This window comes from Chenopodium album, chromosome 25, assembly GCF_948465745.1.
Source record: "Chenopodium album chromosome 25, dcCheAlbu1.1, whole genome shotgun sequence".
NCBI classification, from domain to species: domain Eukaryota; kingdom Viridiplantae; phylum Streptophyta; class Magnoliopsida; order Caryophyllales; family Amaranthaceae; genus Chenopodium; species Chenopodium album.
Window position 1 is genome coordinate 23045640 of NC_137858.1, and position 27573 is coordinate 23073212.

Here is a 27573-nt window from a genome sequence, read left to right on the forward strand (position 1 = left end):
ACAAAAAAAAGGTGTTTATATTTAAAAATGTTAATTATTATTATGTAGGCTTAATTAGTTCCTAATAATCATAATAATATTTTTTTTTAAAAAAAATAAATCTAAACCAATTAGAAAGCACCACGTGGCAAAAGAAACCGGTTACTATAGGTTGTTAACCTGTTGGGACCATTAGAAACAAATTCAAGTTAAAGTTCGGATTATTAAAAAATAATCGAAAGATGGGATTATTTTGGGCAAATTGTGTAAAGTTGGGATTATTCACGTTAATTTTTCCAAAAAATAATGGAGGGAGTAATAACTTTTGTTTCTCCTTAAATTACCCTCACAAATCCGAAGTTCCAAACACAACAAATTCCATTTAATTAAAACAAACAGCCGGTACCTTTCATCCGCCGCTAGATCGAATGGCTTCGACGGAGCAACCTCTAAAGAAGAGGAAACTTTACGAAACTCCACCACCACCACCACCGTCACAGCCCCCACCACCACCACCCCCACCTCCTCCGCCTCCACCGCAGGAGAATTTCCCACCACCACCTCAAACTCCGCCTCAACTATCGCACGAAGAAATTCTTCGAAGACGAAGGAATCAGGAAGAAATTCGGAATGTCTACGAAAATTACAAGACTATTAAGCGCTGTATCTCCTCTGCCAGGGACCCACGTCATATGCCTGAGCTTGAGCAAGCCTATCTTTCTCTAATTTCTGCTTCTAGAGGTTCGTCTTTCTCTTTCTCCCTCCCATTTTCTTTTAATTTGTTTCGCAAATCTTCGTGTAAATTAATCAAATTATTGAAATTTTGATTTAAAACTGGATTTTTGTGGAAATTTGGAGCTTTTTGTACTGGATTTAGTTTGTTCATTTACTAGGGTTTTTCTAGGGTTTTGTTTTGTATTGCATGTTGACTTAATTGGTATAATTTTGTCATGTAATATATAACATCTTGGTCGATGAAAATAGAGATCACTCCAAAAATAAAGCGCTTACTTTAGATTGTTTTCTGAATCCATGTATGATTTTATTTGCTTTGTATATATAGACCTTTGGTTGATTTCTGTATAGACTACCCCGAATCATCAAGTCGTTTATGGTTAAGATTCCATTAAATTGTATGTATTTCTGGATGTACACGTAATTTTTGTGCTTCATGGTTGAGCAAGGTATAAATAGTTTGAGAATTTACTTGTTGGAACCCAATGTATTAGTAAGTTGCTTGTTGCTTTTAATGGCATGGATGTATTTGCTATGTTCCTTGGATTAAGGATGCAACAGGGCTTTTCCTTCATTTTCGTTGGTGAAAGGTTGTAACGATTAACCCTTCGATACACCATTTATGTTACTTGCAATTTAAGCCTTAAGGATATGGACCTAATTTCAATAAAGATGCTAGTCAACTTCCCAAACATAAATATATATTAATTGATCAAAGTTTTATTTGTGGACATTGTCACAGAACATGAACTATTGATTTGTGTTTCGGAATGATTTTCCTTAGATTAGTATTGGAGAGGGGAAAAAAACTTCTTGTTGCCCAGCAATGTGGCATGATTCAAGCCTACATGAAACCATAAGTTTATTCATTTTTTGGCCGCTGAGCACCAAAATAGGATTTTTGGTAAGGAATCAATCTGGGAAATCTATCGATGCCTAGATGGGATATTATGAGAGGTATGGAAGTAATGTAATGGGGATGCTCTAATAGTAGTGGATTGCTAAAGTAGTGTACAATCAACCTTGAGTATGCACACATACAATTTCACGATGGATAGCAACTGGTCAACCAGTCAGCTGAATTTTTCAAAACTTGTTTTCTGAATTATTTAAAGAGTAAATCTATTTCTCAGTCGGAGACTTAAAGGGCTTTATGCTGTATGTAGTTTAGATGTTGATACTTGATACCTAGGTTGCACTGAAACAGATACGGGTACAAAAACGGGTACGGGTACGGGGACGAAAAACGGCAAAATAAAAATTTCAAAAAACGGGTACGGCAAGGATACGGCAAAAAAAAATCAGAAAAATTAAAGTTCAGAGAAATGTTAACATACATTTTTTTTTTGAGGAAATCCATGCTACTGAGTACAAATTAGAGTATTAGAAAAGTAAGACTAAAATAATTATAAAAAAAGAAAAGGAGAGTGAAAAAAGTTACTCGTACAGAATTACAGCCAATTACCTTTCCTTTTTTTTTTTCTTACAATTACAACTACTTTACCTTTTACCAATTGAAATGTTAGATAATTAAATAATTTAGTCTTTTTTTTAAAAAAATCATCTTCTTTCTCTCCTCTCTCGAAAGGTTCAGTAATGGCTGCCTGGAGATCGCTTCACTGGAGAAATTGTATTTGCTACTTTCTCTCTCCTCCCCTTCCATGGCGACCGAAAGCTCATAAGTTGCTTCAATGGATAAATCAGAGTACTAAATCAGTGGAGGATACAGAGCTTAGAAGGCGCTTCAATAGAGAAATTCCAGCTATATTCCGGAATTCAAAGACATACCCTAAGAAAATATATAAATGAGGGGAACGGTTAACCCTATAGGGTAGGTGGTTGTGTTTGTTTGTGAGATTTCTCTCCACCATTGATTCACCATTGAAGATGGTTGTAAGCTTCTAATATGTACATCACTACTTGAACGCTTCCATAAAATTTTGGTGATGATGGCAGCAAGCGGAAATCGTTACATAATAGATAGGCATAGTCAGATTGATTTTACAAATATAACCCCATTGTGCCACATGAATTTACAAAAACATCCCCTGATAAACACTACCTGTTTATTCAAGGAGATAAACTTGAATTTTCTCCTTTTGCTCACATAAGATCAATGTTAGTGTGTTTCATTAGTTAAGAATCTAAGATAATATACATATAGTCTAAAGTGTACATAATCTAATATTACCAGAAAAATATTGAGTTTGAGAATAATAATTAACCATCTATAAAATCAACTAGATAAATTCTTCATTAAAATCAAAGTTTTCTTTTGTGTGTAATCAATGCTCTTTATGTTCTGATCTTCTTGTTTCCGTGACTTTTGACATTGCCATCACAGTCCCCACATCCAAAGTTTATAACTCATGTAATCATTTACCTCATTCAAAACAACACAAATTATTACTTTGTTGCTGTTGCGTTGTTGTCATCATCACGAATTTCTAGTTGCTAAACATTCACTTTCACATTCAATTGAAGGAGATGAAAAAAAGATGAATAATGTCTATTTATCAATTATTGCAATGTAAAATAGAATGATAAAAGAAATATAATAAATCACCCAAAAAAAAAAATCACTTTGAGATGGGCTTGTTTGTCTTCTTTGTTTCTACTCAATATGTATAAGGCTTTCCTAGCTGCCCTTTTTTTAGCTTGGGTAAATGTCCTATATTAGCGGCTCATTTTTGTTATTTCGGCTTGAGCCTGTACAACATACATCTGTAATTGGTGTAAACTATTCCTCTTCTTTGTATGTTCGTTCTAATAACATTGTATAAAACTTAAAACTTGTTATTTTATTATATGCTTACTATTTTTTTGAGCACATTATTATATGCTTACTTAAACAAGAAGCTATTGCTTAAAATTTGATTTTTTTTTTTTTTTTTTTTTTTTGTCCCTTACATAATTAGCAAACTTATTATCTCAAAGGTACTCAGTTTCTGCTCACAACTAGAGGAGCTACATATTCAGCACAAAATCAAAATCCGATTAGCAAATTTCTTAAGATTTGGTCTTTAATCTCTACTTGAATCCCACCAGTCAACTGCACAATTAAGTACTTGAAACTATGCGGGAATTGGGTGAACTTAGAGATTTTTATTCATTTTATTTATTTATAATTATTAATCACTGGATTAGGCAACCATACATTCCAATTGCATTGTGAAAGGTATAGAGGTGCAAATCAAGGTATAGAGGTGCAAATCAATACAACTCATCCATCAAGGTCATACACTATTTTGGTAAACAATCATACAATCTAGGGTTTGAAAGTTGGTCCACAATGAATTATTCGGTTTAGATAATAATCGACAACTTGCAATTAATTACCAGTGTAGGCATGGAAATTTGTATGTAAAACCTCGGACATCCCCTCCAAAATCTGTGTAATTCCTTAAGTTATTGGAAAAAGTAATGGCCTCACAAGAATACAACCTAAATAACAAATTAATAGCATCTTAAATGACTGGTCTCATTTCTGTAATTACATCATGTTTCCTAAGATTTATGAAAAGCATGGGGATGGCATCCAGGAATTGTACATATACTCTACCCCACCTCATGCTATCTTATATTCTTATTATTTTCCTACTTATCCTTCAATGAATTTGGTGTTACTGGTCAAATGTGAACATTTTTCCATGTAAAGCTGTTTTGTCCTAAACTTGGACTGAGAAGCTTGGTATTCAATACATATATCATTTGTGTCTCTTGTTGCAGGTTGTGCAAGTGTTAAGCGTATTTTATCTGAGTTTATCCCTCGGTATGGATCATACTGCCCTACAGCTCTTGAAGCTGCCGGACAAGTTGTAATTAATATGCATAATTGGAGTGTGCCTGTGATAAGCAGAGGGGAGGATGCTGATGGAGTTTCCTTTGAGACTGCTAAGAATTGCGTGACTGGCTTGGTTGATATATGTTGTACAGCCTCACTTGAGGCACCTTCATCATCTGTTATCCGAGGCATTTGCTCTGCTGTGTTTCTTAATGTTGTTACCTTTTTTTCATCGTCACTTGATGGCAAAGATATTTTTCAGATTATGGATGGAGAATGCCTTAAGATGCAGGGCTCTGAAGAAATATTTATTCTGCTAAAGCAGAGAATTTTAGAAGAAGATGTATCTCCACTACTTAAGTTATTGAAGTTTCGAGCTTTATGTCTTCTTAGGATCTTTTTTCTTTGCCCTAAAGATTTTCTTTCTGCTTGCTTTGAGCTCTTCAGTACCCATGCAGCAGACAGATTTTGTAGAGAAGGAAAATACTTTCTCACTCAGTTGTGTTGTGCACTCAACATTGATGATGACTGTTATGTCTCCACTGTGATTGGAGAAAGTTCTGAGTCTGAAGCTAGCACAGGTTGTAAGGAATCAGACACTTTAAGAAAGAATGACAATAGCAAAAGGCCAGAGTCTGTTGGTGATTTTCATGGAAACAGAAAAGGATTCACAAAAAGCTGCTTGCTGGGAATGGTAAGGCTTTTAACTGACTTAGCCTTAATGTTAGTTTCCTCCCTCTTTAGTCTGATTGACAGTTACTTCACATTTCAAGGACACCATATCAGGGAAAATTGACTGAAGAACAAAAAGATTAAACTGCATCTATATTCCGACATGTGACAAAAATTATGTTGTATACTTGTATAGGTTACCTACATAGAGTACATACATATGTCACTCCCTCCCTAAAATTCAGTCCTATAACAGAATAGTTGTTGATTGGGTGTTATCGCTGTTGACCTTAGCTCAGTTAAACGTAGTTTATGCCATGTGATTCCTTCTTTGGCTGATTTACCATTTTACTTTTCCATTTTCTTCTGTTGCTGACAGCGAGATGATCTTTTCTTTTTGTCTACTTATGTCTTATTCTCTTTGACTGGGGTGCTTCAATTTTCTTCTTCTTTCCATTGTTTTATAGAGGGATATGTAATTCTTAAATGATAATTTAGCTTTGTATATTCTCTTTTATTTTAATATATAAACAAGTGAAGAATCAAACAGCCAAACAAACGAAGAGATTATTCTTAGTGGAGTGATTTTACCAATAAGATAGCATGAGTTCATCTGACCCATTTTGTTTTATGTCATCCTACTGCCATTTCAAACAATCCCATGATTCTAATCGGGTTACTATCTGGGCCTCTAGGGTCGTTTTATCTATTCTATTATAGGCAATCGAGGCATCTCTGAGTTTTTCTTTCAGATATTTTTTTTGGCAGTTTCTTCTTTCTTCCTTATTCTTTTCTTTTTTTTTTTTTTTCATTATTCATTTATTTATTATTTTAATTTTGTTGTGGTTGTAGTTGTTGTGATGGTGGTTTGTCGGATTTCCTGGTTCCATTCTGGTTATGTGTCATAATATCAAATTGAGCAATACAAGCTTTTTCCTTTTGTTTTGAAAAACAAATTATCTTCTGTTTCAGGTTCTTCACAAAGATCCTTCCTTAAAGAAGTGGATATTTTCTAGGTACCAAAGATTGCAGAAATCTGCATCCTCTGAAGCTGTCTCTCAGGTCACCAACGCATTTCAGGGAATTTTTGAATCTTTTAATGAACAAGTCCATGAAGCCATAGAAGATAGTGATGAAGAAGGTTCAGATTCATCCAAATATGTCAGCAGTCATTATATGGTCCAAGGGATTTCTAATCAACACAGGGTCCTTCGTGAAGCACCTAGAAATGATTCTTTGCAAATTCATGATAATTCGTTCAAGGATGAGTTGGCAAATAAAAGTTCAGGGCAGTTTTTGAGGCGACATGGCTCTATGATATCTCCTGAAAGTAACCACCACTCAAATACTAGTTCTAACCATGATAGTGGAGGCTCCAAGTGCATGGAATTTGGTGGGAAGGAGCAAGATGTATGCCGTGGCTGGATTCCCATGGCTAAAGACCAACTTGGTGACCAGTTACTCTCCCCCATGTCCCAAAATTCATCTCAAATTAAGATAGATCCTTTTGAACAGCAAAGTCAGACAGCCCAACTTGAGAAAAATCATGCTTTGAACGTAAATGCCTCAAGATTCTCTAGTGGTCATTCAATTAATTCTGTTTTCGGAAGCAAAACAGGTGCCCCTTACCCATCTGCATCAAACCAAATTATTTGGTTTTCAGATGGGGACCCTCAAGCAATGGATGTGTTTTCTGCTTCAAGACAGCTCTGGCTAGGTTCTTTGTCCTCTGACACTTCTGAGGCTGCAGTAAGATATGAACTTGAGAAATTTGGTCCTGTAGAAAACTTCTCAATTTATCCAGTCAAAAGGTTTGCACTTGTTGAGTATAGAAGCCTATTTGATGCCATTAAGGCCCGAGATTTCATGCGGAGATATTCTCCCTGGGGGTATCCAGTTCGTGTCAAATTCATTGATAGTGGGTTGGGAACAAGAGGCGCAGTCAATGGTGTGGCCATTGGCTCCAGCTGCCATGTGTATGTGGCCAATTTGATGAACCAGTGGCTGAAGGATGAGCTTATGCGTGAAACAATGAAGATAATTGGTAAAGGTCCTCGTTTGGTTACTGAATTGACCAGTGAAGCTGCATTGCTTTTGGAGTTTGAGACTCCTGAAAAAGCAGCGAATGCGATGGAATGTGTGAGGCAAATTCGGAGAGGTACAAACAGTTTTAAAGGTGCTGGGGCAGGAGCTGATATGTCCAGATCCCATCTTAACTTTTGGAATGTGGGTCCTCCTGTCAGCAGTGCCTTTGGGATGTGCAACACCGTTCTTGGTTCCCCTCATGGTCAAACAGCTGGAAGCCCAACTCACAGGTTGCTCCCCTGCCATGTTTTCACCCCCACCCCCTTCCCCCAATAAGAAAAAGAAACTTACATTTAACTTGTCCTTCAGATTTAGTCTATACCCCACAGGATTTACTTCTTTCGTTCCAAATTAGTTGACATGTTTTAATTTTTGACTACCATTTGTGAAGTATAAATATGAAAAAACAGTCATGTCGATTTTTTTTAGATCCTTTTCAATGTTAACTTACTTAAAAATTAATTTTTAGTATTTTTACAATGGCAAGTATAAAATCTTTGTTTGGCCTTAGCTTTAATGTCGTGCTCTTACTCAAGCTGCTTCCTCATTAAATGTCTCTATGCACCCTCTTTCCCTACCTTCTGCTTTTGTAGTTTCTGTAAACATTGTCATGTATTATTGTATATTGTTTATTTATTGCAATTCATGATCATGTATGGTCTCATTTATATTGATATACTTTTTGACTGGGAATTACTTTCAGTGCCAAGGATAGTGTTTGAAACTAATTCGCTTCATATTAGTTCTTGATGAGACTTGTAACGTAGAATGTTTTTACACAGGATGCATAATGCAACTTTACCTTGTACGATAAATTCTGAAGGCATTCCTCCAGAATATCCATCACCTAAGACAAGCTATGAGAAGCAGGGATATCTGCAAGGCGGACTAGTCTCTCAGCCAAATACTGCTGCTTCTGGTTGCATAGATACACGAGTTTCAGGGAGCAGCCAAGGTTTGTGCTCTTTTAATTGTGCGACATATCTAGGAATGCAGGAGCTTGTCAAGTTAGCAATCGTCAATTATTTTTACATGTGATTTTGCTAGAAAATTTGCTCTCCATACACTGGTTTTCTGAATCAGTGGACTCTATTTAGATGAGTCATTCACTCTAATATGGATTGATCTTACAGGTTATGTGCCGGGTATGTCAGGACAGATGTGGTTATACAGGAAACCAGAGCCTGAAGTGCAATCTGCAGGAGGAACTGTTGCTTGTACACCTATAGCAACCCAAGGACCTATTAATGCTCCACCTCAGCCTTTTCAAACTCCACCTTACATGCAACCTGTTTATCCACCACACTCCAGTTCATGGGATGCACACAGTTTGAGCTACCACATGTCTCTTAATCCGATTCATGCAAATGTTGTACTTACTAATGTACATAGTAATCCCATTCCTCCTCCTTTTGCTCAAGCTTCAGTGACTCCATTGTCACAAATATCAGGAAGCGGTATTCAGGCATTTAGTCAAATGGTTCCCCCGCCAATTATACCTCCTCTTTTGTCAACAATGCCGCCACCTCAACCCGATATACCACCTCAGTTTCCTCCTCCACCTATTGTCCCTCCTCCTCCCTGTTCACCTCCGCCACCTCCTCCGCCGCCTGCTGTGGACCCACCCCTGCCTGCTACCCAGCCTAATGACATGATAAGTGCAGTAGGTGGCATGCAGATCCAGTGGCAGGGTACATTATCAAAAAGTGGAGTTCATTATTGTAATATTAATGCACATAGGGTTGATTCAGATCTTTGTAAATATTCAATTTCTGTTTCAGAGCCTGCTGGGTAAGGACTTTTCTTTCCTTTTCTTTTTCTTAAAAAAGGCAAACCATGGAATTCTCCAATATTTGTTAGTGATCAATGACAGGCATTTTCTTTTCTTAGGTGGCCAGCAAAATTGGACATGACAAAACGCACAGATTTTCGCCATGTTAAGGCTACATTTACCAACACCCAATCATCCAGAGTGAGTCATTTGTTTTTCTCAATCAAAGATATGAAGCCCAATAGGCATTGGACTTATAATTAACTTCATCTAGAGTGAAAAATTGACATTTCTAACCATGCAATTTTTTAACTTAGTTTGTTCAATTCCAGATTATTGATTGTAAAGATTATTATACACTCCTCTCCTTCCCTTTTTTTTTTTTAAAAGTATGCACGATAGGATAGATATGGTATATGGGGAGTGTTTGTTTTGTTGTTATCCTAAAGAATGCTCATGATAAGATCACGAACTGCTCATTTTTTCATCATCTGAGTAATACATTACTACATTAGTGTCAAAAATTTATTGATGTTGATACAAAGTTTTGAGAAAATAGTCTTGGTATTCGTTGATGGTGATAAAATTTTTTAAAATTTGAGCCACTAGTACTATGGGGAATCACCAATTTTAACTTGCTCTCTCTCTTTCTCTCCCTCTCTCTCTCTCTCTCTCTCTCTCTCTCTCTCTCTGGCAGGGGAAGGGGGGGGGGGGGGGGTTGGAGGGGGTGGGATGAGTTGGGCAGGAGTTTGTTAAGGTTTAATAAGTCAGAATTGGTAAGTAGCTTTGTTATGCATTATAATAATATGTAATCTAAGCATGTATTGAATTATCTATTCCTTCTTTTTAGATAATGATCAGATCTTCATCTGCCCATTTTCTATCATGCTTTGGCCTATTTAGTTAAGAATTTTATGTTTAGTTAAACTTGGCATAGTTTAACTTAAAATGATTGGGAAATAAAGATAATTGCATTGTCTGAAAAATTCTTTCAATTGTTTTGTCTAAGGTTTGCCCTCTTGTCTTTTTTGTCACTCCATTATATAGTTAGAAAGTAGAGTGAGAGTTGTGGTCATAACTTGTGATCACTATTACAGCAGTAATTAATTGGCATCAAAATCATTATCTATCTTTTTATTTGGTTTGTGTAGTGAAGTTGTATTAAACATGATTTTGACTAGCTTTTTTTTTTGGGTATGGAACAGAGGGAGGTATGCGTGCTTGTACCATCTTCAGCTGCTGATCATAAAGGAGTAAGTTACTTTATATACACAGAAATATATTCACGCTAAAAATAAAATACCAAAAATAAAACGCTCACGTTATCTATTTTTGTCTTGGGGGATGTTTACCATTATCTTGGTCTATTGGACTATAATTTCTCATTTTATGATCTATAGTACTTGTAACAGTTACACTGATGTGACGGAGAACTTGTTATGAACTGACTTTCTGGGATTATAATCTGATTTAATAATGCAAGTAAATAAAGATTAAAGCTTGGGTTTTGATTGATAATGGTTGAAAGGTTACAAAAGATAGGATAATAGCTTAAGGCTATCAATCTTCAAAAGTGAGTTTAGCTCACAACTCTCCAAAAGTGACCTGAGGTCACAACTCTCAACAAGTTTCATCCAATTTTTGCCTACCTATTTCTTTCCCCTTACCTCTCTATTTATACTAAGGGCTATTAACCCTAATATACTAATATTACTAGAACACCCATACAGCCATACTATACCTCTAGGTTAGTCTATTACATTACTTAATTGGTTTGTGATAATGTTAGAAGACAAAACCTTCTTAAATGAATGCCATACTTTCCATGTCTGAGAAGAAATTGAACACTTTCTCCTTGCGCATAGCACCTATTTGTTAGGCATGCATATAGGAGGGTTTTTTTTATTTTTTATTTTTTTTTACATTTTTATGTACTATTATGCATGCATAATTTACCATTAAAGTATAAGTTGTCTTAATAGTACTTTATGTGTACTATTATGCATGTAGTGGTACTTTTTGCCGTCCTATTGTCGTCGATTATTTTCTTCTAGAATACCTACCACCCGTCACCAATTATGCATGTACTGGTACATTTTATCATCCTATTTGTTTACAAAGCATATAGGCGCTATGCGCCTATAATTGTTCTAATTTGAGCACCTTATGAGAAAGACACTAATTATTTAAATACACATCTCTTTTCATTAGCAACAAGTTAGGGCCCCTCTTACTCTCATTTGATAAAACTAATCTATTTTTTTTATTACATCAACATTTTCAATAAAAAAAAACCTCACTATCTGCTACCACATCTCTTTTCAATTGCAACAATTTGTCCTATGCACTATTCACAAAATTCTATCTACTATATTTGTAAGAAAAATATATATAAGTGAGATCTTGTTAGATTTGTCTTGATTCATGTTTCCAAAAGATTAACTTATATTTCCCTTGATCTTTTAGTTTACGTGTTTTTACTTTAGTAGTATTCACACTTCCCTTTGACCTTGTTTTTTAATGTATACGTAATGAAAAATATAGTCATGTAGGATTTGTTTGATTGATCAGTCATCACGATATGTATTTTTCAAAATATCAATTGTTTACTCCCTCCGTGTTTTGATAAGTGTTACACTTTTACCGGCACATAGTTTTAGGCAATTTAATTGACTTAAATAAAACAAAAAATAAGTGGGGTAGTTATAGAATTAAAAAATTGTAAAAGTAAGATAGTGGGGTTAATAATTTATTGAAAAGTAGTGAATGTGTGAGGGAAGTAATAATAAAAAAAGTAATAGTGGGTTTGGGTGGGGACTATGCAAGGAGAGAGATATAATATTAAAATGTAGTTTTTTGCCAAAAAAAGGAAGTGTAACACTTATTAAAACACGACCGTATTTTGTAAGTGTAACGCTTATTGAAACACGGAGGGAGTATAATATTTGTTTATTGGTAATCAAAGATATTAATGGTTGAATTTTTGCATTAGCAAACGTGACTAAAGAAATTTGAAACTAATAGCAAACGGAGGAAGTATAATTTTACAATTTGGTAATTGAAGATATTAGAGGTTAAACTATGCATTGATAAGCGTGAAATTAGAATTGTTGGAAATAAAACAAAAATAAAAGAAGATCTGATAACATTTCAACTGCTTGTCACCTAAAATATATGCTCATATCAGTGCTCAAAATGTCTTGGTACTGTGGAAATAATAAAGTGTAAAATGGAGTGCAAAATACAATCAAACGCTGAGGAGAATTCTTCCACCTCATTGTACTATTGTAGTTTACTATCTTCCTGTATTAATGTTGCTGATATCTTTCATGGATGTTTGTTGAAGTTTTCCATTCTTAAGTGAACTAAACAACTTTGCTGTCTGGCTCACAAGTCACAACTACTTGACATCTAATTTTTAGGTGTGTACCCAAGACTCGAGTATGGCATCTGAAACCTAGTAAATTTACCTCATTCTAGCTTATCTAATTTCAATTGAACTTTTTAATTTTTTTTATTCTTTTCCATGATTAGAGCTTATTCATTATTATCTGAACTAATCTGATTAGATTGTTTGATATGACTAAAATTTTGTCCTTACATACACATTGTACGCTAATCCAAATATGTAATTTTCTTAATTCTTTTTTTTGTTCTGGAATTAAAGATATTGAACGATAGCTCATTAAACGATAAAATATGATATGATTTTTTTTTTTTATTTATTTAATATTTTTTTTTTTGGATTTAATCATCTAATCTGAAATAAGTATTAAGGTTTTTGATTGAATAAGGTGAACTAAACATTGCCTAATAGCTTCAGGCCTTCAGCTTATGGTATTCTTGGTCTGCTGTTACGAATAGCACCAACAATCAAATGTCCCTTGCCCCTTGTGTTCATGAAATTTCTTTATCTTGATGTTTACAAGTATTGTTTTCCTTTAATGTTAAAATTCTTTTCCATTTTCACAAGCTCTTGTATCCCCTTGCTCCTTCCTGAAAAAAGTGGTTATGATGATTGTTGGCATGCTTACCTTATTCTTTTCTTGCTACAGTTTCAGGACTTTATTTTGTATCTAAAGCAAAGAGAATGTGCTGGAGTTATTAAGATCCCATCCACAAAAGCTGTATGGGCAAGGCTTCTTTTCATCCTTCCATGCTCACCTGAGGCTTGTTCGATGCTTTCCCTAAAGTTGAACCCTTCTGATTCCCTTATCACCGTGGTGTTGCCAAAAGATGCAAATGTGGAATGTGCATGACTTATCTTGTTTAAAAGACAATCGAGGAGACATATATGTAAACTGGAAAGGCTTATCACAAGTGATCCTGTGTGCGAGACATGAAAGTATTGGAAAGCTTGGTCTTTTTATCACATTCTACCTGCAATTCAAAAGGTGTACTGATATGGTTTCAAATGCAGTGCATGGAGCCAAAATTCAGTTAAAATGGTGAAGCTCAACTAGCTACAAAAATATATACAGTTATAGACAGTACATAGAGTTATCAGAGCAAACATGTCAATTGCGGCTGCTTTATGGTACATGCAATTAGAACCCTCAACTTTGTGAGGTGAATTCTTAGGCCAACAACTTCACAAAAGATGATTGTTAGTATAGTCTGTAAATTCTTGTTTTTAACTTTACAAAGTCTATAATAGGTACCATGTAACCTTGCACAGCTAAACTTGGATGTATTGCAAATGTAAATAGTTTCCCTTGTTGCTTTGTAATTGATGGGATTTTTGAGTTACAATGATGCATTTGCTTGGTTACAATTCATCAGAATTAAAACTCAGTACTGCCAAGCAGTGGCGGTGCCATGTGGGTGCGAGATTGACTTCCCTCTTACGGAATGGCAACCTTAGTACTTCTTGCATTAGTTGCATACACTTCCTCTATCTCAAAAAAAAAAAAAAAAAAAATAAATAAATAAAAAAAAAAAAACACGTGATCAATTCTCATTCTAGTGAAAGTGGGAAGTTAATAACCATTCCATTATGACAACAACATTATATGCCTAAAATGGAAATTAATAGTCTTACACGGGTATATCGTTAAAATAGTTAGACAAGTATTTTTGTTTCGTAATAATTGCAACATTTTCTTGTATATGTGTTTTAAAAAATTACAATACTTATAATTTGATAAGTACTCACTACTATTATTAAAAAAATTTGTCAGAAAAATCATTTTATGTAGGCGTTTTTGTTGTAACGGTCCTTTTATAGAAAAAAAAAGTGGCACAAAATGTCCTTTTAAGGGTTTTTAACTGGGTTCTGGCCATCGACTTTTTCCGGCTTAAAAATATCAAAAATAGGGCTTGAATATAGCGGTTATAGAAAAACCGCTTGTAGACACCCATTTGTGTCTCCCCAAAACCAAACCCAGTGATGAATACCTTTCGCGTCGAACCATAATCGAATGAGGTGAAAGTGTGAAAAGTCAAGTGTTGCGGTTAGTTTTTATTAAAATTCTCTTCTTTCTGTTTTCGAAAACCCACTCTATTTTATAAAAACGTCTAATCCAGTTTAGTTTGGTCCATTATAAGGGTTCAATAATAGTGTAATTGGATGGGGTTTGAAAAGACCTTTCCAACGATATATTATAAGCCCAATTCCGATGAATAATGAGTAAGTTATGGCCAAAATACTAAACTGGGCCCAAACCGGATTTTATCTACGACCTAATGATCATGAGGAGGGTCCAAAGGTTTAATCCTATTTCTAAACTAATAAGGATTGATTAGAATCTTCTATAAGATTCTAAAAGATCTTAATTATCTTTTTTTGAAAAGATAAGATCATAGAATTTGATTTAAATATAAACTTTTCTTTTTAAAACTTTCCTTTTTTAAGTCCTATTCTATTCGAATTTAAAGATGTTCAAAGACAGTTAGATATTATTTTTGTGCCTCATATTTTTTATCCAAATTTTATATGGTTGGATAGATCTTGAAATTATCTTTCCAATGATATATTATAATATTAATTCCGAGCTATAACGAAAAAAGATATGAAAGGAATACGAAACTCTATCCAAAATTGACACCGTCCTACTATTTCGGCCATATCTTTTTATCTACAAAATTTTTAATCTGATCCTAATTGGGTTAGAAAGTAGACTTCAAGAGCTTTCCAATGACATATTATATGCCTTATTTGGATTTCTGGATCAAAAGATATGATAAAAACAAAATACGCAAAAACTGTTGTCTACGAGTTTTATTTCAATTCGAATTCGGATTCTTTTCTTTATTCTTCGACCCTCTTTTTTCTTATAAATAGAGGTCATATCTCCCCTTTTTCAATCATCAACTGTCATTCACAATTACCCAATTCTCTCTATTCTCTCTTGAGCAATATATGCTTTCTTTCTCTCTCTCTTTCTAAACTACCCTTTTTTACAAACAATATTCTGCATACACAAGATTTAGAATCATCTAGCCAAGTTCGAAGTTGCCTTCGCCCTAGACGTGCAAGAAAGAGGTACGAGGCTTCAAAGGAAGTAGATTAGCTTACTCCCTATTTCTTTCACAATGTAGAAAGCATGTTTATTAATGTTTAATTCCTAGTATCATGTTAGAATGTTATTTATTGCTTTTTAGTATCATGTTTAGGGTGCCTTTACTCTTTTCTAATAGCATGTTAGTACCATGTTAGGTTTAAAGCTTTGATCTTTATTGCTTAGTGACATGTTAGGATTTGTTATTAATCTTGTTGGTATCATGCCTAGGATCTTGCTATTATTATTAAGCTTTATAATGCCTTATCATGATTATGAAAATATTATGATTGTTATTATTGTTATTATGATTGTTATTATTATGTTGCTTGATATTTATTTATATATTTATTGTTATTGCTTGATCACGCCTTTTATGCATGTTTAAAGGGAATTTGTACTCGAAATCGCGCTTAATAAGAAAATTAATAATTTGGTTTAGGCTAATGTAATTTTAATTCAAGTGATCGCCAATAATAGTATTATTTATGCATTAATATTCAACCAACATAGATAAACAGGTTTAGGATTAATCTAATGTTTGCATGTTAGTCAGAAAGCGCACATGAATACGAGCAGAGCAAAGTAGAGGCCTATTTTATAGGGCGGGTCCTTTTTTTTGTAGATTGGATTCGTACCCTCATCTCCGAACCCTATTTGGTTCAAGACCTTATGGAGTTGACGATCTCCTGGATCGTTTTGGGTTTACAAGTTCCTAAAACTTGTTGGCGACTCTTTTGCTCTAGCTTTCTTCCATTTGGAACGCCACCATACTTTAGTGTATGATCACAGTGGGGTTCAAGCTTGGGGTTATAGTGCTTGAAATATTCCCTACACCGCTATAATTAAGTAACGTTTTATAGCAGTTTTCTTAAAACCACTATAATTAACTTTTTATAGCGGTTTTCTTAAAACTGCTAAAGTAACTTTTTTTTAGTTAATACCGCTATAATATAACATTTATTACTATATAATAGTAGTCATTACAACACCGCCGTCAAAAAAATTGCTATAAAAGCTATTATACGACGTAGCTCGAAAAAAAAATTTGTTCTTTCACATGTGATCAATAATTAATGTGTGACCCATCATCACCTTGAAATCTTGATCAGCCACGGTTAAGTATTGGCGCATAGCTGCTACTTACATGTCAAGTAAATAGTAACTATACGACAAAAAGAGTGGTGAATTATTTATTTATTTATTTATTTCGAGTGGTACAATATTTGTACTACCGATACTTATAATAGCTATAAATAGTACTACTAAAATAACTCATGCTCTAGTAGTACATTAAAAATTCCACTATAAGTATAATGGTACATTAAAAATACCACTGTAGCAATAAAAAAATTACAAAAACAAGGCCCTGTTTGGGAGAAAGCTGAAAGCTGAAAGCTGAAGCTGATTGAGTTAGCTGATTTTCACTAGATGATTTTATTAACTGATTTGACTAACTTATTGTATTAACTGATTATATAAAAGTGTTTGGTAAATAGCTGATAGCTTAAAGGTGATTGAGTATGTGAAATGACTAATAAGTTAATTATGGGGTTAGGTAGTTTAGATAGGATTTTAAATTAAATGAGGTTATAAGTGTCATTTCACAATAATTAATGAATAAGCTAATTGAAAAAGCTCCTAAAATGAGCTTTTTCAAAAAGTGCTTATTTAGTGGAATAACCCTTTTTAATAAGCTTATTACCAAACACTTGTATTAACTTGTTTGACTAGTCAATCAGCTAAAGTTAGTCAATTAAGCTAATATACCCTCAATAAACTTACTACCAAACACGGCCTAAATAAATTTACCAATTAACTCTCCTATATGCATCCTAAACAAATAGGAGCTATGTGCCTAGTTGCACTCATCAGCCACTGTCCATAATCAGACGATATGGATATAGAATCCTTAAAAAACTTAACTAGATTACACTATAAGATCACATTAGTGTTAAAGTAAAATGTACATATGTATGAATGTGAACCATTCTATTTAGCATAATAATAGCCAAACGCCCGTAATAACATCGAGAATAAAATTTATCATTCTATAAATAAATTTTTCCTCATCTTATTTTCCACAAAATCATGGAATTTGAATTGGAGAAATCCGCTTGTCAAATCATGGAATTTGAATTGGAGAAATCCGCTTGTAGAGACTATCCAGACTGATATCAACTCCATTATAAGCAATAGGTGCATACATCCATAAGTCATCTGAGCTCAACAGCTACAAAAATTAATAGAAGTGGTTTAGTTTTACATGCCATTTTAGTTCATAAATTTGTCATTTTAAAATTTTCGTATTATCTCGAAATTTAACTTAACCTTACCTGAATTTGAAGTTTTAAGAATTTTACATATTGAACAGCCTCTTCTAGCATTGTGCTAATGTCAACCTGCACCATAAATTAATGGAATCAATGTAACTAGGGACTAAAATTAAATTCCAGTTGCAAGAATGTCAAAGTGAACTTATTACCTTTGTTCCATTAGGAACTAGATTCTGCAAGATTTTTAATCTTTCATTTATTTTCTCCCTTCTTTTCTGCAGTAAATAAGTACAGAAATATATATGAGCAAAAAAAATTGATGACATTCTTTAGGTTCTGTATTTATTGTGAGGAAGTGAGTGTTCAATTATTACCCTTGCATACAGGCTTTGATGATCAGTTGCTCTACCCCTGCTAGCTCTGTTCTTTCCTTTTGATGCTGAAATCTCCTCTTCATTAGCTTTTGATGCTGAAATACCCACATTATTGTTGTCGTCTTCTTTACTTTTAGTTGATTCAATGATCATTTTACCATTCTATAAAGTGAATAATGGAAGAGAATACAAGTTGAAGAAATAAATAAATGCTTGAAGACAAAAAAAAAAAAAAAAGTGAAGTACATTGGTTAGTACTTACATTATTGTTCGAAACCCGGGCTTTTTTCTTAGGAACTACATTATTATCAGGTTTTAATACATCATGTGCAATTTTTTTCCTCTTTTCATGAACTTTCGTATTGAGTGTTGAGGCAAGAATGTATGATTCATTATCTTCTACGGAACCTAATGGAGAATCGTTCGAACCATTTACATCTAGAGATGTAGGAAAAGCCGAAAAATTAGAGGCAGCAATCGCAGCATAATTTCCTTGACCCATCATACATAGAGAAACTACTTCACTTGGTAAGGAAAAATGACAATTTTCGTAAGTATTAGTTGTGGTTTGGGAACTAAAATTATAGCTGGTTATATCACTAGCATTTTCAATATGGAAGTTACTCGACAGATTACTGTAAAAGTATTCATTATCAATAAAAGGAGCAACAAATGTGGAATCAGTGTGATGGCTAAGAAACTGGTGATGAGCTCCAAAACCGGGCTCGTTGAATGTAAAAACGTTGCTGAAGGACTCCCATTCCCCATCAAAGAAACCTCCCATTTCTGCAGATTCCATGTTCCTCTGAAGGTTCAAAGGAAAGGAGAAAAAATTGAAAAAAAATGTAGAAGAGTATTTCAGAAATCTTTTGTTGTGTTACAAGAAAAGAACTTGGAATATCATTATAGACTTATAGTTAAGACGTTTGTAAAAGACATAATGTTGATGATTATTCAAGTAAGCTTAGTATATTAATATTTGCAATTCCATAATGATTGTTTATTGATTTTGATAGTCAGAGTCCACTAGTGGGGTCAAGTACTATGAACAAACCAGCTCATGGAATAAGACTAAGTGAATAAATTGATGTTGATTGTAGTCCAATTTTCACTTGAATGTCCTTAAGAGGCATTTTTAGCACTGTTTTAGCATTCACTAAATCACTAATAGCTAACTAATTAAGATTGGTGATGCTAATTTAATAAATTAACGTTAGTTGATTGAAAAGGACTTAGTAGTATTACTTTAGGCTATTGTGATTAATTGATAATTGTATTTTCGGCATTGCATTGACTACTAAACTTTGTATAATACTTTAGGATCTTACTTCAAAATATTACTTTTTATTTTATATATTCATGATTAGTGGACTTTATTAGCATCATTTTTAATAGTTATAGCCAATGTCAGAAGAATAAGTAAAAGTGGACAGTTCTTGAAAAGTGGATTGAGGTAGTTTATTAGAGTAGTAACAGTGATATTTGATACATAAGCAACCATCAAGAAAGATATTTGGAATTTTTTTTTTTTTTAAAAAAAAAAAAAAATCTTATTTTGTTTCTTTGGAAAAAAAATTTGACTTTGAAAAGTCAAGTACGTGTTGCATTTAATTTTTGGACATACTCTGTACTTCCTCCGTGTTTTTTAGATGCAATACACCCTTTAGCGCGGTAATTAAGAAAGGTGGGGTTTACATGATATAATAAACTTTAAAATAGGATGAGTGGTTGTTAGGAGTATAATTTAGTGGGCCATGTACTTTAAATAAGGGATATCATATAGTATAGTTTTTCCTTAAAGTAACTTCTTTTTATAGTGTGTTGCAAGTATTATATTGTGACATTTCCTTTAATTTTTAGGAAAGTGATGCAAGTAAAAGAAAACGGAGGAAGTACTATTTATTTGGAAAGCATATTAATAAAACTTTAAGGTTACCATAATTCAAAATTTTCAAAGGGTGAAGTTACTCACAAAATAGAAAGAATAATGGATATGGTATAGTCATAAGGTTAATTTGTCATATATTTATCTAAACCATTTTAGATTAAAAAAAGTTATCACTTTCCTTAAATTACAATATTCACTTATTACATATTTAATTTTAACAAGTTTTTTGACGAGAATTTACACAAATTAATTCATCCCAACTCCTTTTCAATCAATGTTTAAATGTCGCCTATATATCTAATAAAAAAGTACTCGATTATGGGTGTGTTCGGTGCTAGCTTTTGGGTTAACAAAAAATATACTTCCTCCGTTCTTTTTTACTTGACCCGCTTTGACTTTTACACTATTCATCACCCCTCCTTTGACCGTTTTTTGTGAATAATATGTAAGCAAAAACATATTCATGTAAGGTCTTTTTGAATTCGTCTCAATAAGTACTATCATAATATGTAAATTTTATAATTTTTACTTATGGAGAATTAAAGTTATTGTTCGTTAAAGTTTTGCATTGGCAAGTGTGATAAAAGAAACATGTCAAGTAAAAAAGAACAGAGGAAGTAAGTGTTTGGCTATTTAGTGGTTGGGATAGTTTTTAATTGTGGAGGTAGCTTTTATCAAAAGTTAGATTAGCTTTTGAACTTAGAGGTAGTTGAGTTATCTATAGTTTTTGTTTTTGTTTTTGTTTTTTTTTAAATATTGATTTATATATGAAACATCTAGTTAACCGCTACTTCCGCTACTTTACCTAACACTCATACGTACCTAAATTATCTATCTGCACAACCAACAACTTGTTAACAGATAACAACTACCTATATAGCCAATAGTTACCTTCACAACTATATTTTGCCAAACACGCCCGATAACTATTCCCATAAAAAAAAAGTACTTGATAAAAAGTAACTAATCTATATTTTTATTTTATTTTATTTTATTTTTTTGAAACATTTAAACTAGAATTTAAACAAATTAATTCATCCCAACTCATTTTCAATCATTGTTCAATATGGCTTATATATCTAAAGGACATAGGAGATAGAGGGATGTTTTTTTTTTTTTTTTTTTTTATTATTTTTTTTATCCCTCCATGTAATACCCCGTATTTTTTAAACGTATTTTCTAATAAATTAATTAATTAGTACTTTCTCAAAAGGGTATTTTATTAAATTATCTAATTATTTGAATTTTGGATCTGAGCCAAAGTGATATTTGAATTTTGGGCACCAACAACATTTTCAAAACGAAAAGTATCATTTTGGATATATATATTATATTATATATGTATATATATATATTATATATATATTATATATGTATATATATATATTATATATATGTATATATGTATATATATATATATATATATATATATATATATATATATATATATATATATATATATATATATATATATATATATATATATATATACATATATATGTATGTGTATATATGTATACGTGTATATATGTATACGTGTATATGTATATGTATGTATGTATACGTGTATATGTATGTATACGTATATATATATATGTATATACGCCACATATACGTATATAATATATATACGTATATAAACATATATATACGTATATACATATATATATATATGTATATATACATATACATACATATATATACATACATACATACATACATAGGAAAAATTGCCCGCAATAATCCGACCTTTTGGCCGTCCGCTGAAAATATTCCCACCTATGGATTATTTTTAAATAATCCCACCTTTATACCCACTCCGCTATAAATGGTCCCAACCGGTCATGTAACCTGTAATATCAAGTTACTTGATACCTGGCGGCCTGTGATTGGTCTAAAAATAAAAGTAAAATAAAATAAAATAATATAAAATAAATTTTTAACAAAAACTTAATATTTAAATTAATATTTTTTATAGAAAAATTCAAAAAAAAAAAAAACCCACCCCAGCACAACCTGAGTCCCACCTCGGTGGCTCCGGCCACCAGAATCCACCCCTGCGCCGGCAGCCGGGTCCAACCCCAACCCACTCCAGCGCGACTCTGATCGATGGTGAAATGGTAGGTCGTCGTCTACCCTCCCCAACCGGTCAAACAAAATTTATAACACTTAACCATCCCTTATACAAGTATAGTGGTAAGTCAAGGGTGGGTCGAACCCAAAAGAATGGTGAGTAATGGTTTATTCTCTATGGCTAAGCTATCCCAAAATCAATAGGTAGGGTTGTAAATGCTAAGACTAGAACGAACATAACAAATAAACTTGTAGAAATCAAATATGATAAGCACTAGGGCTAGGATCCACATGCATTCATAATAGAATTGGCTAATTGGAAGGTCAAATTGGATAAGTCAAACAATGTGAGGGAAAATCAATCAAGCAACCAATAGAGCATATCAAGCTATTCTCCTAGAGGTCTAACTAGCGTCAACTACGATAAACTCTAGCTAGGAAACACCACAAGACACCTCAATCGTGTAAATGAAAGCCACAAATCAATGGTCCGTATCAATGTGAACTTACAATGCAATCTAGTGCAACAATCAAAGTTGGCCAATCTTCAATAAATCACACACATGCACATGATTCATCAACCAAATTTAATCACACTATCAACTCCATCAATTATCCCCAATTAGCACTAAGCCATTACTCATACATGCTTCACCATTGCCCTAGCAAGTAAACTACTCACTAATCATGGTAATTAAGATCAAAACACAACTAATCAGCACATTCATTATGATCATATTAAGAAATCTAAAATCAATACAAAAATCAATAATGAAACTTCAATCAAATATCAATCAAACCCAAACAATCAACAAGCATATGAAAAACAAATGAAATCAACTAAAATCAAACTATATATTGAATCAAAGAAGAGTAATCCTTACAATACTTGATCAAAGATCAATTAAAATAAAGAAATCTTGAATCATCAACAATTTACCATGAATTTTTCTCTCTACCAAACTAGAGTTTCTCTCTCTCTAAAAATATGATCAAAAGTTCTAATTCTAATCTCTAATGATTATCTAATTACCTCCTCCTCTAAAGTAGAAAGAAAGACTATATATAGCAAAGATACAAAGGAAAAGTCAGTTAGATTGTCCAAAAATAGACCTCGGGAGGCGCGGGCGCACGGAGAAGGGTACAGACAGAGCACCCAGGTAGGTGCGGCCGCACCAAGCAGGTGCGAGGCCGCACCACCCAGGTGCGTGGCCGCACCACAGCCGTGAGCTCCCGCACCTGGCTGGGTCTCCCTTCTTCCCTTCTTTGACCTTGCTCATCCTTGTGCGCATGTCTAGGTGATGGTGATGAACATTAAAGTATGCAGTCTTGAAATGAGTATTTTGGTGGGTTTGTGGCAAAGATGACGCCCCCACCGCATACGTGCACCGGTCTCTAGACTTGCCCCTTGAATTCCTTCCAACTTGAAGCTCTAAAAGCTAACACAAAGCATCCATTATGATGAGAAATGTAGGAGGGAAGCTCGGAAATCTTTGGAAACTTGATCACAACCTAAAAACAAACGAAAACAAACAAATAAAAGATAAAAACAACGAATAAACAAAGAAATGCACAAAATAAAGAAATTAACTACAAAAAACACAAACTAACGAAATAAAGAGCAAAACACTACTACAAAATCTGGAAAAAGGACCCCTCATAAAAGACCCGTCATCTTAATAATAGGTTTGTTTGATGTAGGAGATCTAATATTAGTGATAATGGGTCTCTTAAGTGCGATAGGTCCCACCAATTTAATTAGAAGAGAGATATGAAACCCGTTGTGAAACCTAACGGGTCTCTAAAATACAGTAGGGCCCACTAATTTTGGGATGGAAAAAACAATAGAAGTCTAGGAGACCCGTTGTAAGACTGAACGGGTTTCTTACCTTCTTAATTTTCTTATATCATACCTTATAAAGCCACTTTTATTCTAAAGCCCATTTCATTCTTACCTTCTTAGTTATCAACGCCCCTTGGATATTACCTTCATAATTCATTCTTATATCAACGCCAAGTCGCCAATATCCAATTTTTACCTTCTAGTTATCAACGCCCCTTTCATTCTAAATCCCATTTATTAAAAATATCTTTATTATTCTATCTTCATCTACCTAAATTTGTAAATACTTAAGGAATTTGAGCATACTTTAATGGTGACGGAAGAAGATCCAATTGAACAAGCAGTAATTGAGAGGAGAGAGATATTGAGAGCTCTTAAAACAGCTTAAGAGCTTTTTAAACCCAAGATGGAGATTCATCACAACCCAGTAACAACTCCAAGGATGGAGATGCCGGTAACAACAAAAACAGGTTTTGATTCTATTTGTACTCTCGAATTTTTTTATTTAGATTGATTATAATCCTTTTGTTGGATCTATTGAAAGATTATGTGATTGGGTAATTCGCACCCTAATAATTTAGATCCGAAGTATTTTGAGTAAAGGTCCAAAGATCTATGAAAGGGACGAAAGTGAGGGCAAAAGCAGAAGTTTCGGCTTTAACAAATGAGTATTCGAGATCTACTAATGTTTCACCATGATTCAAGTATTATTGGTTTTTTTTTTCAAAATTAATTGCTAAATTGTTCAATTCATTGAGATTCATATCATGTTTTTAATTTTAATTGCAATTGTTTTGTTTGAGTAAAATTTTAGATTTGGCTTTCAATTGTTGGTGTTCTAATCTTAATCTTTTTTTTTTTTATTATTATTATTTTTTTTTAAGTTTGAATGTTAACTTGATTATTGCTCTTCATTTTACTAAATCTTGACTTGTTTATTGACTCTTAATTTAGCAAGATATATGTTAATTTTATATAACTACATAAGATTTTGCATAATTGTTCCCAATATAGTTATATTATTGGGCATAATTATTCTTAATATTATTTATATCATTTGACAGATTATACTATTGATAATCATGGAAGGAATACGGAGTACAAGATGGTAGAATTACGGAGTACAAGATACACTATTAATGTATGCATGGTCGTATGGAGTACATACTTGTAAATTATTCAATAAGCTACCACGCACTTGTAAATAATTATTTTATAAATTTCAATAATTAATATATGTCGGTTTGTTTAATTACATATTCAAAGTTTGCATTTTCAGTATTCTGCCAATTCAATAAAGCAATAACATTCAAATTTCAAAATAGTACGTATAATAAAAAAAATCATCAGAATTTTTATTTATTTATTTTTTTTTTAAAAAAAGAAGAAACATACCAGTTATGTAGCATATGGGGTCTGTTTGATACCCCACTGAAAAGACCTGTTATTCTAAATAACGGGTCTCTTATCCTTCTAAATAATTTTTCAAAGTACTAGTCTGACAAACCTAACTTCTTAATTAACGGGTCTGTTATGTTTTTAAAACAGACCCCCCCCCCCCAAAGAGGTGGTTTGTTTATCTGACAGACCCCTTAGCTAGAGACCCGTTGCTTCGCGGTTTGTAAAGCATTTTTCAACGGGTCTCTTTGCTACTTTTTGTAGTAGTGAAACTAAGAAAAACTAAGGTAAAGAGCTACAAAATGAAATGAAAATCATCCTAAAAGATGTCAAATGAGTGCCATAAATGTCACTCATCAGATTCCAACCCCCGACTCCAGCCCCAACCCAAACCCAACCCCAGCACGACTCCAATCCCACCGCAGTGCCGACGACCTCCTTCCCCCTCCCTCGAACCACCAACCCACTCCAGCGCGACTCCAACCACAGCACCGACTCCAAACCCAATACCTTGCAAACTCTCTAAAACCCTCGATCTCAGCCTCTTTCCCCTTTTTCGTCCCTTTTCCGGCTACCTCCCTTCCCCACGCCCCAATTTCGACCATCATCTCCTTCCCACGCCTCGATTTATGGTTGTGGTGGATTAGTGGCGATGGAAAGGGGTAGGGAGGGTCGGACAACGGCGCGGGGGTCTTCGGTGTGGCTGGCTTCTCCGGGCCTCGTTTGGTAGGGGCGGCGAGGTGGCTATGGTGGCTAGGGTCGCTGTGAGGCGATGTGGTGGCTGGTTTAATTTTTTTTTTTTTAATTTTTTTAATTTTAAATTTTTAATTAATGTTAATTAAATGTTAATTATTAATCAATTCTTAAAATCAAAGTTAAAATTAAAACTTATTTTTTGACCAATCACGTTGTGACACGTGTAAAATAAAACATAAAAAAAATTTACCTACTCAACCGGTTACAGGTCACTTGGGACCATTGAGAGCGGATTAGCTGTAAAGGTCGGATTATTTAAAAATAATCCAAAGGTGGGATTATTTTGGGCGGACGGCCCATAGGTGAGATCATTACGGGTAATTTTTCCTGTGTGTGTGTGTGTGTATATATATATATACTGCATATTGTATTATATTTACTATTTAAAATAAAAGGGGCCGAAAATCTTTATAATTAGGCTAGGATTTTTGGATTCTCTACACATAGTGTTTAGGGTAAAAATACCCTAGACGTGTGTACCAATATGAGAGGCCCACGTGTCAAGCCCAGACATGTCCCCACGGACCATTTACTAGCTGACACGTGGCAGCCTTAGATTTAAGCTGAATTGCAGCCTTCAAGGCCCAATTCTCGAGAATGCCGTAAAAAAGTGCAGCCGACCAAATCTAGGTCAAAGTGACCTAGGAGACGACACTTTTCCCAATGGACCTATAAATAGGCAGATATTCCCCCATTTTGGGGACACATTCAATTATTTGTTGCACTCTACATTATCTCTCATCAGAGAACACCTGATCTCAGAATCGGAGAAAATCTCACCTCAGTTTCCGCACCTTTTCCTATTCTCCTTCAAGTACTAACTCGATCGTCGGAGGCGGAGCTCCAACCACCTAGAGTCTCCGTTGTTTTGCAGGTACAGACCGCGTCCAACCAGTCTTCGAATTGTATCCCAAGGGACAAAGTAACTCAAAGATGGTTCAAGATTCTGTATCAATACCCGATCCTAATGACCCTCAACCGGGTCATTAGCTGGAATCTTAGCCGGCTACCGGTGATGTGTGTCATTTATGGCACTCAATTTTTTCTTTTTAGGGTGAATTTCATGCTATTTTATAGCTCTTTTATCTAGTTTTCCTTGGTTTTATTTCTTAGTTCTTAGTTTGTGCTTGTCTTAGTTAGTTTTCTATTTTTATGCATTTCTTGGTCTATTTTGCTATTTTCCCTTCTATTTGCTTGTTTTTTGTTCATTTTTCAGGTTATGATCATTATCCATGGATTCCCGAGTTCCTTTCTCAAGATTTACAATGATAGAGTTGCCTCGGACCTTCCATTTGAAGCTCATGAGTGAAGGAATTTTAGTGCAAAGTCTTCTAGTTGGCGCTTGCAAGCAATAGGGGCACCATTCTTGGTATTGAACCCACCGTGGAGACCATTTCAAGACTGCCACCTTCAGTGTTTATCATCATCATCAAGTGGAG

The 27573-nt window shown here is 33.9% G+C and overlaps 1 protein-coding gene across 1 annotated transcript; it reads left to right on the plus strand.

Moving 5' to 3' along the window:
- Positions 1-354: 354 nt before the first annotated feature.
- Positions 355-13755, plus strand: LOC145615277 (uncharacterized). The gene is made up of 8 exons (XM_081670340.1): positions 355-720; positions 4444-5192; positions 6143-7485; positions 8038-8210; positions 8389-9046; positions 9146-9227; positions 10232-10279; positions 13082-13755. The coding sequence occupies exons 1-8, from the start codon at positions 408-410 to the stop codon at positions 13283-13285; spliced, it is 3570 nt and encodes a 1189-aa protein (XP_081526466.1). The 5' UTR covers positions 355-407; the 3' UTR covers positions 13286-13755.
- Positions 13756-27573: the final 13818 nt, after the last annotated feature.